The sequence below is a fragment of the Amia ocellicauda genome, chromosome 17, assembly GCF_036373705.1.
Source record: "Amia ocellicauda isolate fAmiCal2 chromosome 17, fAmiCal2.hap1, whole genome shotgun sequence".
Taxonomy (NCBI): Eukaryota; Metazoa; Chordata; class Actinopteri; order Amiiformes; family Amiidae; genus Amia; species Amia ocellicauda.
In genome coordinates, this window is record NC_089866.1 from 16,543,616 (window position 1) to 16,558,718 (window position 15,103).

At 40.2% G+C, this 15,103-nt stretch overlaps 1 protein-coding gene across 1 annotated transcript; it reads right to left on the reverse strand.

Annotated features, from left to right (window-relative positions):
• Positions 1–1,327: 1,327 nt before the first annotated feature.
• On the reverse strand, positions 1,328–14,794 carry ankle2 (ankyrin repeat and LEM domain containing 2). The gene is made up of 13 exons (XM_066690083.1): positions 14,724–14,794; positions 11,200–11,745; positions 10,555–10,749; positions 10,039–10,229; positions 9,273–9,461; positions 8,701–8,823; positions 8,239–8,302; positions 7,846–8,027; positions 7,497–7,603; positions 7,122–7,312; positions 5,917–6,781; positions 4,086–4,217; positions 1,328–3,848 (listed from the first exon to the last, which is right to left on the reverse strand). The coding sequence occupies exons 2-13, from the start codon at positions 11,732–11,734 to the stop codon at positions 3,656–3,658; spliced, it is 2,967 nt and encodes a 988-aa protein (XP_066546180.1). The 5' UTR covers positions 11,735–11,745; positions 14,724–14,794; the 3' UTR covers positions 1,328–3,655.
• Positions 14,795–15,103: the final 309 nt, after the last annotated feature.

Here is a 15,103-nt window from a genome sequence, read left to right on the forward strand (position 1 = left end):
GGCCCCAGATAATGTTTCTCCTCTCCAAGCACATTAGAAGACTTGGGCCATAATGATGACAAGCATGAGATCAGTACACTTAAAGCAGATATCTTTCTTATGATTACAGCCCTAAACAAGGCATAGCAAAACCATTGAGATTACAGCACAATATTTCACAAGGGTGACAACTAGAATCTCCCAGGAGAGATTTCATTATACCGAGGATCCCAATGAGAGATCAAATTGTATTGTCTGAATTATATGTATATAAACATATAAAAACATGAGAAAATAAATGGAAGCAAGTGGTTATGATTTTCAAGAAACGGCCCTGCAGTGAAGAGCAAAACAAAAACAAACAAAACGTCCATCCTTTTTGTCCCAATCAATATATTCTCCTTTGCATCATTATATATATATATATATATATTTTCCAGAGATTTCAAAGTGAAGATTACAGAGAAGGAGACATTGAATAACAAAGAAGAAAAGGACTGAATAATCATTAAATAAAACAACAGGCTAATCTATGACTTAAGTTAACGTTTGCTTACATGATTGGGAAACTTCTGTTAAGAGCTGGTTATTGCAATTGGGGCTCAGAGAGAATGTGAATTGTTTTCAACACTGAAAAATTGTGCACCTTTGTTTCTAAATACAAACTATTTAGAAAACCGTTTATTATTCCCACAATCACATCTCACAGATCACTGTTCCATGAGACTTGAACAGCATTCATTTGTCCTGCTCACACACGGACACTAATAGTGTCTCAATCCATCACAAGACAGTACAAGTATTTCAAACAGTATATCATTTCACTGTACTCAAAACTGCTAACTGCAACTCCCTTTTGTGTTTAAACAAGGATAGATATATATTACAATCCTTTCATATTGGGATAACATCAGATAAAAATTAAAAATACCACAGGGGTGGAAAAAATATTTGAAGAGATTCTTTGAAGTACATTATAGGTATTGGACCTCAAGATGAAGGCCACAATTAAATTACAAATCTTGTTCTCCACACTGGCAGGACACCAGTTGTAGATTTAGATAGTTCTCATCTGGAGAAGAATAAACCCCAGTTGAAGGGAACGCAGCCTGCTTTCAGGGTTACATCGATATCAAGCCAATATCAGAAGAACAACCACCATAACACAAAAACAAGAGAGTAAAATGGCAGCAAACTCAAATTCCACTGTAAACAAGTAAGTTTCCTCTATTTAAACATGTATTACATCTCGATTTATTCAAGGTTTTATTTATTTTTTATTCATTTATATATATATATATATATATATATAAAGTGCAGACAAAGTCAAAACTAGTTTGGGCTCCAATACCAATAAAATTGATTTTTATTTTACAACAGACAATCTCGTCCTCATTAACAATACAAACATTGTTCTTAGTGAGTACCACATTCTGTGGATAAAACCCACTTTATCCATAATGAGCTGTCAGCTGCTTGCGACATACTACTGAACAACAAAACACAATCGGAACAATACCTTAGAATCAGATTTTGTTCCTGACACAAGCTGTCAATGGCTGTCTTCTAACTACCCTCTAGCCCGAAGCCCTGCTAACAATGTTAATTCAATCTAACTACAGCTTGCTTTATTATCATACAATTTCCCATAGACTTGATTGAGAGTCCTCATTGTACACATCCGCAAATTTTTCTGCGTTGCCAAGACAAAATTCATCAATGCTCACTGAGTCACTGCAGTGTGCGATTATGAAGACTCCACACAAATGTCCTCAGAACAAAAATGATCTTTGTATATAACAATTTGATATTATATGAAGTATTACATGAAGAAGCTTAAAAAAAAAAAAAAAAAAATTGCGACACTGCAGAACACATATTTCCCACCACACCACGGTGTATGGTACTTACATAAGTTCAACATTTCAAATAATGCAGGTTTGATTGATTTTTAAGAAGAAAATATTTAGCTGATTTCATTCTTTGTAAATGCCCAATTTAGATGAATTGCTAAAACCTTTTACAAAAACAATGACTGACAACAGCCTTTTTCAGCACATTTTGAGATTAAAATGGTTTCTAATGCTTCTCCTTGGTAGGAAAACACGAGAACTCATTAGTGAATTTCCTGTCAAAAATGTAAGCGCGACTCAGCCAACTGCTTCTCAACATGAAAGATGAAAACTCTACACTATGCTTTTCACTACATTTCTTGTAACTGGGAGTAATCCATGTTACACTACTGAATTATGACATTTACACTTGGGTCTCAAATGTACAATTGCTGTAGCTCATCATATAAAGCACAACAGGTTGGCCGTTTTCCTCAATGGACTGCCACAGTGAACAACAGTGCCCACATTGCCGCCCTCTCTTGCATTAAATTAATGCATTGGACAGAGGGATTTATTTGAAAACCCCAATATAATGTTTGTCTACAAAGCAAATCTAGTTTCTCATTATGCATCATATCATCTGAACTAATAAATCTATTACCAAATGCCTCTTCTTTAGTTTCATTAAATACAATTTTAAGCAGTTTAATTTGATTTGGGATAATTTAGCAGGGTTTTTATTCCAAGTTATCCTATTATACAGTTTTAGGGATTTTCCAGAGCATCCCTTTAATGATCTGTAGAGTGACAAAATAATTTGGCGGCAGACGTGTCAAAATGTCACACTTACACGTGATAAAGGGGTTTTAATTTCTCTCAAGGCCGCACATGCAATATCAACAGTGTGACCATGACCAGACAAAAAATAATACAGGCATTTAAAGTAAATCTCAAAAGTTTGAGAAAACAACCCCAAACACATATGGAAAAACACCAAAGTACACGATTTTTTTCAGCTGTACTTTAAACCTACACTTGAAAAGACAAGCTACTGTCTAATACACTGTTTAGGGTTTATGTAGAAGCTGGGATGGAGGAAACAACTGTCTATTACAGACTACCTCAACAAGATAGCACAATTCTGGGTGGAGGCTGGTTCCTCTTAAGGAAAATAAGGCAATTCCTGAAATCATATTTAAAAAAAATACTTAGGCATAAAACTGGCAGTTGGGTCAAAATGTACAGTTTCATAAGCAAAAACATTTGTGCTTCTGAACTGTGATACTACTAAAGAATGTCTAGTATAAAATATAATAGTATTGTACATGTTCTGATATCTCACCGATCTTGTTCATACACATTCAGAGAGAGATGCCATTTTGGCTGCTGTGTCATATTTCAGGGATGGTAGCTCATTGACGGTTAGCATACTTTGAAACTGACTAGGCAAATTTGTATTCTGAAATGTATCGCAGACTAGAACACAACAGGCTTTGTTATATATTTTTATTACTATTATTGTTATTATTATTATTATTATTATTATTATTAAAACAAAGCCCACACTCATACATACATACATACATACATACATACATACATACATACACAATAAAGGAAACCTGCATTAAATCTGAAACTTACAGCACAACTCAATGTGTTGAGAATCCTGAATGAAATATATAGAAGAATATAAAAGAACAACAAAAAAATATTCTCAAGACACTTGTGCATATATATATTTTTTTGTAAACTACATGGTTTGCGATATAATTCAATAAACAAAGTGGAATTTTTTTTTCTTTGCCACTAGACTGGCGAGTGATGATTAGACCGGCAGCTCACAGGAGTTTTAATCTCTGGATGTAGCTGGGGTGAGCAGGGCTGTAGCGGCCGGGACTGCTGAAGTCTGGGGAGCTGGTGCTCCGGGCAGGGCTGTACCGACCTGGGGTGGAGAGCATGCTGCAGCTGGGGGAGCCTGGAGTGTACAGCTGGATCTTGGGGCGTCCTTTTGCTACAGCAGGGCTAGGCCAGCTGTAAGACAACACGGCAACAACATAAAACCAAACGTTTGTAGGAAAGACCTGCCAATACAGCTTTCTAAAGACTGAGCAACATCAACTATAGAAGGAAATACCCCAACATTATCCATCTGAGAATTTGGGCAGAAGATCGTAAAACATAAAACAATAACACACAGCGTAAAGGAATTATTCTATTTACCTTATTCAACTAAATCACACAAAAATACACAGAGATATTCACACCTACCTTTCCATCTCAGAAGAAGAAAAAGTCTGGACTGAGCTCTTCCACTTCTGAATGCTGGGATATTTCTGTAGGTCGACCTCAAGGCTTTCTATTGCTAATAGAACCTCTCTGTCCAGCTTTGATGGGGACTCCCTGAAAACAGACACCCATGCAAATCTCACACTTTCTGATATGCAATTGTTCAAAGGGAGAGTCAATTTTCTCGCTTAGTGTTCCACCTTTGCTTTATAGCTTTCCTAAATTACAGTAAATGCTAGATTTATTTCAGGTCTTGCATGTACAGTGCCACCAAATTGCTGCCTTATAGCCAGGAATTAAAATGCATTCAAATAGTAAAAAAAAAAAATATATATATTATATATATATATATATATATATATATATACACACACACACACATCCTACCCCACAAAGTGAAAAAATATTCTACACATTTGTAGAAATGTAATTAAAAATACAAACCAAAATAGCTCAGTTGGATAAGTGTCCACCCCCTTGTAATAGCAAACCTAAATTAGATCACGTGTAACCAAAGTTAAAGTGGCCTCCACCCGTGTTAAATTGAGGTGATTCATATGATTTCAGGATGAATTCAGCAGTTCCTGTAGGTTCTCTCTGCTGGGTAGTGCATTGTAAAGTAAAGACTCAACCATGAGCACCAAGGAGCTCCAGGAAAATGTTGATAGGCACTGATCAGAGGATTGGTAAAAAAAAATATCAAAGGCCTTGAATATCCCTTGGAGCACGGTCAAGACGATTATTAAGAAGTGGAAGGTGTATGGCACCACAAAGACCCTGCCTAGATCAGATAGTCCCTGCAAACTGGATGACCAAGCAAGAAGGAGACTGATCAGAGTCTACCAAGAGGCCAATGTCAACTTTGCAAGAACTACAGGCTTTTATGGCCAAGACAGGTCAAAGTGTGCATGTGACAACAATATCCCAAGCACTGCAGAAACCTGACCTGCACGGTAAGGTGGCAAAAAGGAAGCCATTACTCAAGAAAGCCCACCTTGAATCCTTTTTGAAGTATGCAAGAAAACATTCAGGATATTCGGTAGCCATGTGGCAAGACGTTTTGTTTTCTGACGAAACTAAAACGCAAACTTTTGGCCTAAATGCATAGAGTTATGTTTGGTGCAAACCCAACACAGGCTTCACCCACAGAACACCATCCCTACTGTAAAGCCTGGTGGCAGCCTCATGTTAGGGGGATGTTTCTCATTAGCAGGGACTGGGGCACTTGTCAGGATAGGAATATGAATGGAGCAAAGAATAGAAAAGTCCTTGAGGAAAACCTGCTGCCCTCTGCAAGAAAGTGGAAACATCAAATGTTCACTTTTCATGACCTGAAGCACATAGCCAAAACTACACTGGAGTGGCTAAGAAACAAGAAAGGTTAATGTCCTTGAGCTCCCCAATCAGAGCCCTAAATCCAATCAAAAATGTGTAGCATGAATTGAAGATTGAAGACATGCTCCCCAAGGAATTTGACAAAGCCAATTTTGCCAAATCAAGGTGAGCAATGTTGGTAGAGACCTATCCCAACAGACTAACAGCTGTAATTCCTCCCAAAAAAGGACTCAAGGGGGTGGGACTTATTATATTACAGTTTTGTTTTTTTAACAATAAAACCTTTTTCCCCTTTATAGTGTGAAGTATGGTGTGTAGATAAGTGGAAAAAATCCTAATTTAAATGCATGAAACAAACTGAAAAAAGTTCAAGGGGGTGTAGACTTTCTATAAGCACTGTATACATAGGTATACAATATTGTCTTAAAGCTGTTTACTGATGTGTTACCAATATACCAATATTACAATATTTACTTACCCATCGATGAAAAGGCCTTTCCTAACGTTGGGTGGAGTCCTTAATATAAAGTCTTCTTGAGTATTCTCAATAGATTTGTAAGAAGAGCTGCTCGAACCTGAGCTGTTTAAATCTCTCCCCCCATGGTCCCATGACTGAGATCGGGCACAGCTGCCACGCTCAGAGGCTGCTGTGCCCCCTGTCCTCTGGCTCAGGGCCTCCAGGCTTTCCTCCGGCGTGAACCACTCGTCCGAGCTTGTGCTGGACCTGTCCTCTGCATCCCCGTCCACTTCGCTGCTCTCACACGTTTTCCAGAAACTGTTGTCCTTCAGATCAGAGCTCCCTTTACCGCACACGGGATCCTCTTTGGTGGAGAGCGCGATGCGTCCCACCCCGGCGACCACCTCCGCCGCGCAGAAGTCCCTCCCTTCCCAACTCCTCAGCCCACCAACCGACCTCCTCTCTGGCCGGTGCGCCTCGTTTTCCTCCCTGTTCTGCAGCGTCATCCTCTCGAACTCGACCATGAGGTTGGAGATGGGAGACAGCAGGCTGCCAGAGGAGCTCCTCGTCGGTCTCTCTCCATTCTGCGTTGCATCGTCGCTCACAGGGGAGCAGAAGCCGTTCTTGTTTGTCGAGCTGAGCCCCTTCTCTGGCAGCAGCCGGTCCTGTTCGGCTGCCGTCTCTATGAGGTCCGCGCTGTGTTTTATGGGGAGGATGTGGCACTCCAAGCCCCCCACGGCTCCCTTTAGGCTCTCCTTCGCACACACCGCCGTGATGTTGGTCAGGGCGGCATTCTGACGGTTCTTGATTTCTTCCAAACTTATGTCATCGTCTTCGTCGAGGAAAGCACCAACCGAGATAGAGTTGCAGAATTTTTTAGGTTTGCCTGTAAAGAAATAAATACAAACAGCTTTTTACAGCTATAGCCATTTTGAGCAAGCCCATCAAGGATAAACCAAGGTCGAAGAAGAAACTGCACTATTTTTGGTGGAATTAAGGTTATGTATGCATTCCAAAAACATTCAAGTAATCAAATTGAAAGCTTGAAGGTATCAATCTATCCAAACCGATTCTTTAATATGCTCACGAGCAAAAGCCAGCGAGTGCAAGAGGAATTCTCATTAGCTTGTATAATAGGCCAGTTTCTTCACACCAAGAGGTTTTGTGCATTAAAGAGCTCATCAAATCCTGAAATTCGTGAAGAACATGGACAGGAAACTCATTACCTGGGGATGGAGTTTTGAACCTATTGCTGGTTTCGTTTTCCCCTGCCTCCTCTTGGACCCTCTCGCTGAAATCCTTCTTGTTTAGATATTCTTCCAATTTCCGTAGGCCTTCTGCAGAGCACAAATCTATGAAGCAGCCGAGGAACTCCCAGTATTCAGCCCAGGGGTGACCCATCTCGTGAGCCAAATCCCTACAAGAGGAGAACGCAGACAGCAGACAAATCAACCACCACTACAGCTTCCTCCAGTATTCCCTAGACCGAAATGGGTGGGACATTAAAAAGGGAATTGAAAGGCAGACTTGGAAGACAATGTCTAATTCCATCTTAAATGGATGTCCAACAAGACAACAGATGTCTGAGGCCCTGAACTAACCTCCCGACCCGCTCCACACCTCTGTCCGGATCAGATTTCAGAATGTGGTGGAAGTATCCAGCCCTCTCTCGAGGGGGAGTCTTCCACACCTTGCGAAACTCATCAGCCTGCAAGAGAATCAAGTCGGGATTAATCCTGCCAGCTTCCACTATAGATTTGCAGTTCTCATAAGGCAGTTTTATATCCATGCACATCAATTAGCACATTACTCAATTACATAGTTCTTTCACTAACTAATTTTTTGCTCACGCCTTAACAAGCCTAAATGGATCCGATTGTAATTAACAAATAAATAAAATACTGAGAGATGTCTTATCTTAACAGATGTAATGACGTAGGTATAGTTTACCTTTGATGGGCTGAGTGGACCAGCAAAAGCCCTCACTGCCATTATAGGATCCTTCGGACTTCCTGTGAATCTCTGAACATGCAAATGAGGAAGCGTCTCTGAAGGATCAGGTGACCACGGAGTACCAATAACAGGCTGGGAAGAATTGTCTGCGGCCCTCAATAAGGGTATGTAGTAGCGATCTACAGCAAAGGCAAAGATTAGGCGATGTCTCAATACAAAAGATCAATATTCCTTTCAGATAATATCTGTTAGCAAGCCAATTCACAATCAGTTTACCCTATACTTAGATTAGTCCCCATATCTTTTGGGCTACATATGTCACAACCCAGCAACAATGTTTGTGGTTCCTTTTCAATCATTATATTTCACATATGAAATCTAACCATTTACCTTCCAAATAGTCTCTGATCTTCTGTTTCACATCTGCGGTTTTATTCTTTCTTTCACAAATGACCTGTCAAACCCAGGAAAAACTCGTTACTGAAGCCTTTGTAATCTCAACTTGCAAGTCAATGACAAAACGTGAAAGGCCGGCAAACAGAAGAGAACCACGACTCACCGGCTATATACCGACACATACACCGGAGAAATAAATGATGAAATGTCTACTTTCATGAATCATACAGATTTCAACCACAGGAACAAGGACTCTGCAGTGACATTACTATCACGATCATCCATTCATCAAATCAGCGTAATAGTCAAACAAAGCCAAATGAATCACAACAAGGATAAAAGAACACTGCAAAACTACTAATTTTTTTAAAAGATGCTACTTAAGACTACTCATAAGCATCTTCTTTATCACACACGCACAAAACGACAGTCACTTTAACTACGGAGTGAACTTACATCAGCAGGCTTCTGGTTGTACTTGTTCTTGCAGTTTTTGTCGGTATCCGGGTGAGAACAAAGCACATTCACTACCTCTGGGCATCCAAACTTGCAGGCAAAATGGAGAGGAGTTTCAAAGCCCTTGGAGAAAGAAATGAGAGAAGAACTTAAATCGCAACATGGACTAGCATTTAAAATATGTTTTTGTAAGAAAGGAATAAGGGATTTTAAGATGTGTATCTAACACTAAACAAAACAGTGGCTAAAGTACAGCACATTTCAGTCAAACACGTGAAATATATAAAAATATACATACTTTTTACTGACATATGGGTGAACAGAATAATACAAGACTAAACAAGTCATCCAGATATATCAGTTAATTTGCCAGGTGCTTAAGGGGATCATATTTGATAAACTGACCACAGACTGAAGGGTCTTAACCACACGCTCTCTTCAGAAGTATACATAATGCATTCCGCATTGACAGAGAGTTGGCTGTCCTAGGAGGTTCATTTCCAGGACATGGAGGAGATTGCATGTGAGTACTTAATCCCAATTCACCCAATGAAAGGAGCACAGAGACTTACTGCTTTATCTGGTGTGTTGAGGTACAGGTCCACAATGTACCGAATGCGTTTCTGCAGCATCATTTCCTGATCATCAGGATACATGAGACGCATAAACTCTGGGTTCTCCAGCGTGTCCAGGAGGAGCTGGGCAATACCAGGCTGGTTCTCCTTGGCAGCAACATGCATGACATTATAGCGGCATCCTTCCTAAACACACGCAGAGACAGAGCATCCAGTTGGCAGCAGCTAATAATGGAGTTCAATATCACAGCTCCTTGAATTTCTGTAATCATTCCGCAAAATATCACAAACAACATTTTTTAGGATATTGGAAACTTTGACACGTCAAGCATGTCTTCAGAAGTAAAAGAGGGTTTGTACTAGATCAGAAGACTGGAGAAGCATTTGGACAGGCCACATCTTGGTTTGCATTTCAGGTAATCAGAGTTGCGTGGGAGAAGAGGGGAAACTACACATTAAAAAAACATTAAAACATTTTTGCTTGACAGGCAGTCTGATCGTTCTGAGGTATAATGAGTTTATACTCGAGCAGCTGATGCCAAATTGGCATGCTGACTGATGTTAATCTAAATCCTTTCTATCATCTGAATGCAGTTCAATGCAACAAGTGGCTGCGTAGTTAAGAGCGGAAAATGTCACCAGTCTATATAACTGTCCTGAATCCTTTCAAAAACAAAAAAAATTTAAAGGAGAAAAAAATGTGACTTTTTAACATTTCCTGTTGCCTCCGTCGGAGCTCCCCACCTCTGAAATACCTGCTCACCTGCACCACGGTGGGGTTGTCCCCACAGCCGATAAGGTAACGGGGATTGCTCCACACGAGCTCCGAGAATGCCACCTCATCCCCTTTCTCCACCGCCTTCCTCAGCTTGGCCGTCAGGTCCTGGGTCCGTGGGCTCTTAAAGCTGTTCGCTCGCTCTCGGTTTATGGTCTCGGCCTCCAGGGAAGAAGCGTCTGTCCAGAAGCAACACAGTGGGAGCAGTGAACAACCTTCATCAACAACGTCCATCAATGACCCCGGTTACCAAGAACAGAACTGCATGCTCAGGGTTTCCAGTCTAGCTAACAAGGAGGAAACACGCCTACCACGTGCTGGAACTACACAGACAAACAACCAACCAAATCACGCAACACAGATTCTGGTGTACAATGACATAAACTAAAAGAAAACATCCAACTCTTAAACTTTAACTCAAAATTTCTACACAGAATAAAAAACAAAGTGATGCAGCTGCATAACGGGTGCGATGTATACAGGAAAGGATGTTCTACCACTTACCCTTACTGAACACCATGCCCAACTTCCCTGGGGAGACGCACAGCACAGCCTTGCTGGGTGAAGGGTAGTAATCGCAGATCCCTTTTGCAAATTTTTCAGCGTCTTCTCGGTTGGAGAAAGCTTTAAATCTGGCCCCTTTCATCATCTTCACTGCCTGCAGAGCTTCCTTCTTATCTACATAGACATGGACCCTGTCTGTGGGAGGACACACTTTATCAGGGAAGCTGAAATGAGCTCCCATTGGTTCAGGAGGCAGCACCATTAAACCTATATATAGAGATTTTTTATTTCTTTTTAATGGAGAAAAAGAAAAAGGCATTGCACATGGGAGGCCAAAAGGCAGATGGGGAACAACACATGCATTCTTCAGTTTCATGAACATCACAGCAAAATGAGGAAATAAAATCTAAAATCTAAAAAAAGAGAAAACCATACATAGCAGGCCATACAATTTAATAGGCAACACTCACAACGGGTGAATGAAGGTATAGAGATAATATATGGAAAAAACTAAAACTAAGTTGCAGTCCTCTTTAAAAAAATATATATATATATTCAATGTATTTATTTTACAAAGCAATATTACAATCGAACCACAAATAAATCCCTGACAACAAAACAAACAAAACGAAGTGGGCGACATACCGTTTCTGGCCAACACATCCTCCCACACTGGGCAAACTCCATAGTACAAGGGTGGGGAGGCCTGGGGCCCTTTTGAAGGGGTCTGTGTGCTGGTTGGTGTGGTGGCCTCACTCACACTGACGCTGCACTGAGAGCCTGTCTTCTGTGACAAGGCTTCTTCCTCGGGGGGGTTCAGCCCCATGCCGTACCCAAAATCCCCCTCCTCACTGGCCGAGGGCAGTTTGTCTGGGGAGTCAGTGGGCGTGGCACTCTCCCCCAGTTTGGCATGGTTGCTCCCAGAGGTTGCACCCTCCCCCCCACCGGCAGGACGGCCATCTATGATGGAAGCTCCGTGGCTGCTCCCGGTCTCACTCTTGTTCTCGTTCTCACTATTGTTCTCCCCCCCCTGGCTTTCCAGGACGGCGCGGGCTAGCTTCCTCTCGAAAATCGCCCTGGTGGTGGCAGTGATGGGCCCACACTTCAGCCCAGCGCCGATGATCTCCTCCCGGAGCTCGTCTCCACTCAGCCCCTTCAGCCTGCTAAGAATCGCCTCCATTTTTTAACTACCTGTGCAGAACAATTAAATAATAAGAAGAAGAAAGATTATAATGAGTTTTGATCCTTTCGCAGCAGACAATGGACTTGGCATGAAACTAGGCAGAAGGGCTTAGAGTTAAATATAGATGACCACAGAAGGCACTTGCACATTAAAGATTACATGAAATAGTCAAAATTATAAAGAGAAGTTTCTGATATCTGAAACATTACATATTTGTTCCCCACTTATACCTCAAAAGCACATAGAAAGCCATACAAATACAAGGACTTCTGTTCTTTTGAGATCCAGACAGTACCAAAGAGACCTGGACATTTAGATTAATTATCATTCAGAAAAACTCATGAACCTGTGGTGTTCCACTAGGGGCTGTGGTTGTTTCTAAAACTGTACCGAAGGAATGGATTTTTGGTATTAAACATGAAAAGATTAATAATCATATTTTTTAAAGACCTTGTGAATAGCCTTGTGAATAGCAAGGACTATATTTTAGTGAAACAAACGTATTAAAGCACACAGTTCTGCCACAAAACATGATGTGGTCAAGTGAAAGCCTGGCACATCAAAACAAAGCTGAAAATGACAAAGATACAGACTACATATTTACATCTATAAAAACCAAGCAATTTTTTCTTTAAAAAATAATTATATATATATATATATATATATATATATATATATATATATATATATAATACCCAAATCCCATTTCAATTATTTTCAACCCTTTCAATCCTTGGAAACATGACTATAAACCTAAATTAGAAAAGCAAATGTTTGTTGACAAGACAACATTAATTTCAGTAGCACACTGAGACTTATCAACTGCCCATCAACCAGACTGAATACAAGTGGGCACATTAAAAATAGATACAGAGCTTTGCAGCCTTGCTGTCATTGGTCAGGTTTTAGAAATCCATCAATTATATGCCCTTTGAAAGCTGAATTATATTTCAAATGAATCGTCTACCTTATTCTACTGGAAGAACTGCGTAATGGAATGACTACATGCACTACAACCTAGGCCCCAAGTAGACCACCAACCAATTGCAGATTCCAAAACAAATAGCTGGTGGCAAGTTCCCACTGGGTAAAAGCAAGAAGCACCTTGAGCAAAAAATAGACTCCCAGGTAATTTTAAATAAGTGGGTGTCTTAAAGCTTATTTCACATTTGGTTTAATCCGAAAGGAAATTCAGCTGTTGAATTGTGTTTGAGAATGAAAACAATGGTGTTATTCACAGAAACAGATGTAAGGTTTCTGTACACCCTGTTTTACCAAGCATTTTTTTTTATTATTACAGATGAGCAAGTGCCCCCTGATGACTAACAAAAGTAAAAACAAAAACACAAAGCATTGGCCAAACACAAGCATGTTCCTGTACATGGCCTCCCACCGATGCACAACAGCACAGGCATAATTAAAGAAAGAACAAGATAGTGTACAAATTATCAAATAATGAATCCCTAATGAAAAAAAAGTCTACAGCCTGAGTTATGCAGTATCATTAATTATAAAACACAGCAATCTGCCAAGAGTATTTGACAACATAAGACAGGGACATCTATTGTTACCTCTCTCTATATTCAGGTTACAACCCCTTGCACCAACACATGCTCACGGACGTTATACAAGGGTTTGAGAATGTAGAACGTGTGAACTGATCCGGCTCCATTCACAAAGCCTGTAACAATGCTGTCAGACAATGCACTCCAACCTACGACTACACACCCTAAAGATGTGCGGAACAGGACAACTTTGGGGCAGGCGAAATATACAGTGCAACCCATCAGATGCATTTTATTACGTATACGGTCCTTACAAATGTGTATCTGTTGAGTCTTCAGCTGTCAGACTCGTTTAATCTCTACCGTTGGTATAAAAACAGGAGCTATTAACATATGTTCAAGCAGGGGACGCAGAGGTTCGTTTAAATCGAGGTTGCGGCTCGTTTCCTTGACAATTTAATTCGCACCCGAGCACTTACCATCCATTCTTGAACAACATCACAATAATTGAATCCTGTATTGTATCCTAAGATCGGCTGTTGGAGCAGACACAATGCACAGGACAGTCTGGAAGCGTCTCATTGTTTACATGGCATTCGGCGCATGCGCGGTGGCCACGGGAGGGCACTACTTCGCAGCTGCGTTATAGAGTCCAACAAAGCAGGAGGAAGTACTGTCTATTAAACATGTACAAAAACAGGCAGGCATGTAGAAAGGGCAGCAGGGAGAGGGAGAAACGCAATTATATAGGCGGCAATCAATATCCGTGCCTGTTGGTCAATATTCAAGGAGACTCCGCGATACAACACCTGACCACACACCTCCTTAGTGAAAGCCACCCATGCCCAATGCAAAACAGAAGACAACTTAACGAATCAATCCCGGTTTTCCTTTTTAATCTACAGTTCCCAAATCAGGGAAGGAAAGTGCACCCGAATCAACCAAGAGTAATACGATTAAAAAAAATTAAAAAAATTAAACAGACCAGCTGTAATACAAGCCTGATGTGCATGACGTCACATAGACAAGAAATAACCAAAGTTGGAAGAAATCTAGTCATCTAGTTAATGATCAAAGACTGATGAACACATTTAAAATATATTCATGTGAAATACAGGAGGTACACATAAGCCGTATCTATCGAAAAGACACGTTTGGGTTTTTACAAGTGAGACAATGAAATAACCCAAGGATGGCTCATTGAGTATATCGCCAATATCCCTGCTACTAAATACAATTATGTAGCCAACTTACCGGTATCATTTGACATATATACCGATATCGCTACTTCCATTAAAATTAAATACTGCGATAAAATAAAATTGCACGGCTACCCAGCAGCTTCAAGGCAAAATGTTGCTGTTTTTTATGAGATGTACGCTTATTTTCACGTTTAAGGGCTTAACCAACACAACCAAACTTTGTATTATTTATGATTAAAAAAATATAAGTCCTTAACTACAAGCTTTCTCTTTTTTTACCAACTTGTCAGATCGCTACATGTCCCCTCCTTGTCTTCCACTTTACAACCGCGACGCTTTCAAAATGTGTTGAGAAAGGACCCCAGTGTGACCCTGTACTGCCTGAATCAAAATCAAAATAAAATAAAATGCCTGAATACATAGGGCGAATTTATTGCCTGACAAAAAAAAAAAAAAAAAAAAAAAACACAGAACATACATTTTATATATATATATACACACACACACACACATACATACATGCCTTATATATTTTTAAGCAGGTGAAAATGTTTCAAATATATTATTCAGTGTTTTACATAATTACAAACTTGTGTCAATTTAGTTCATACTCAAATGTTACATGTACAAGACCACTCGAAATGTTTTCATTTTTTTGG

What these genes read in the sequence shown, in the direction of transcription:
- ankle2 (XM_066690083.1), bottom strand. Translation starts at nt 11,734, where the DNA reads ATGGAGGCGATTCTTAGCAGGCTGAAGGGGCTGAGTGGAGACGAGCTC. An exon ending in GGGCATGGTGTTCAGTAAGG is followed by an intron (nt 10,230 to 10,554) that starts GTAAGTGGTAGA and finishes GCTTCTGGACAG; the next exon opens with ACGCTTCTTCCCTGGAGGCC. An exon ending in ACAACCAGAAGCCTGCTGAT is followed by an intron (nt 8,303 to 8,700) that starts GTAAGTTCACTC and finishes TGGGTTTGACAG; the next exon opens with GTCATTTGTGAAAGAAAGAA.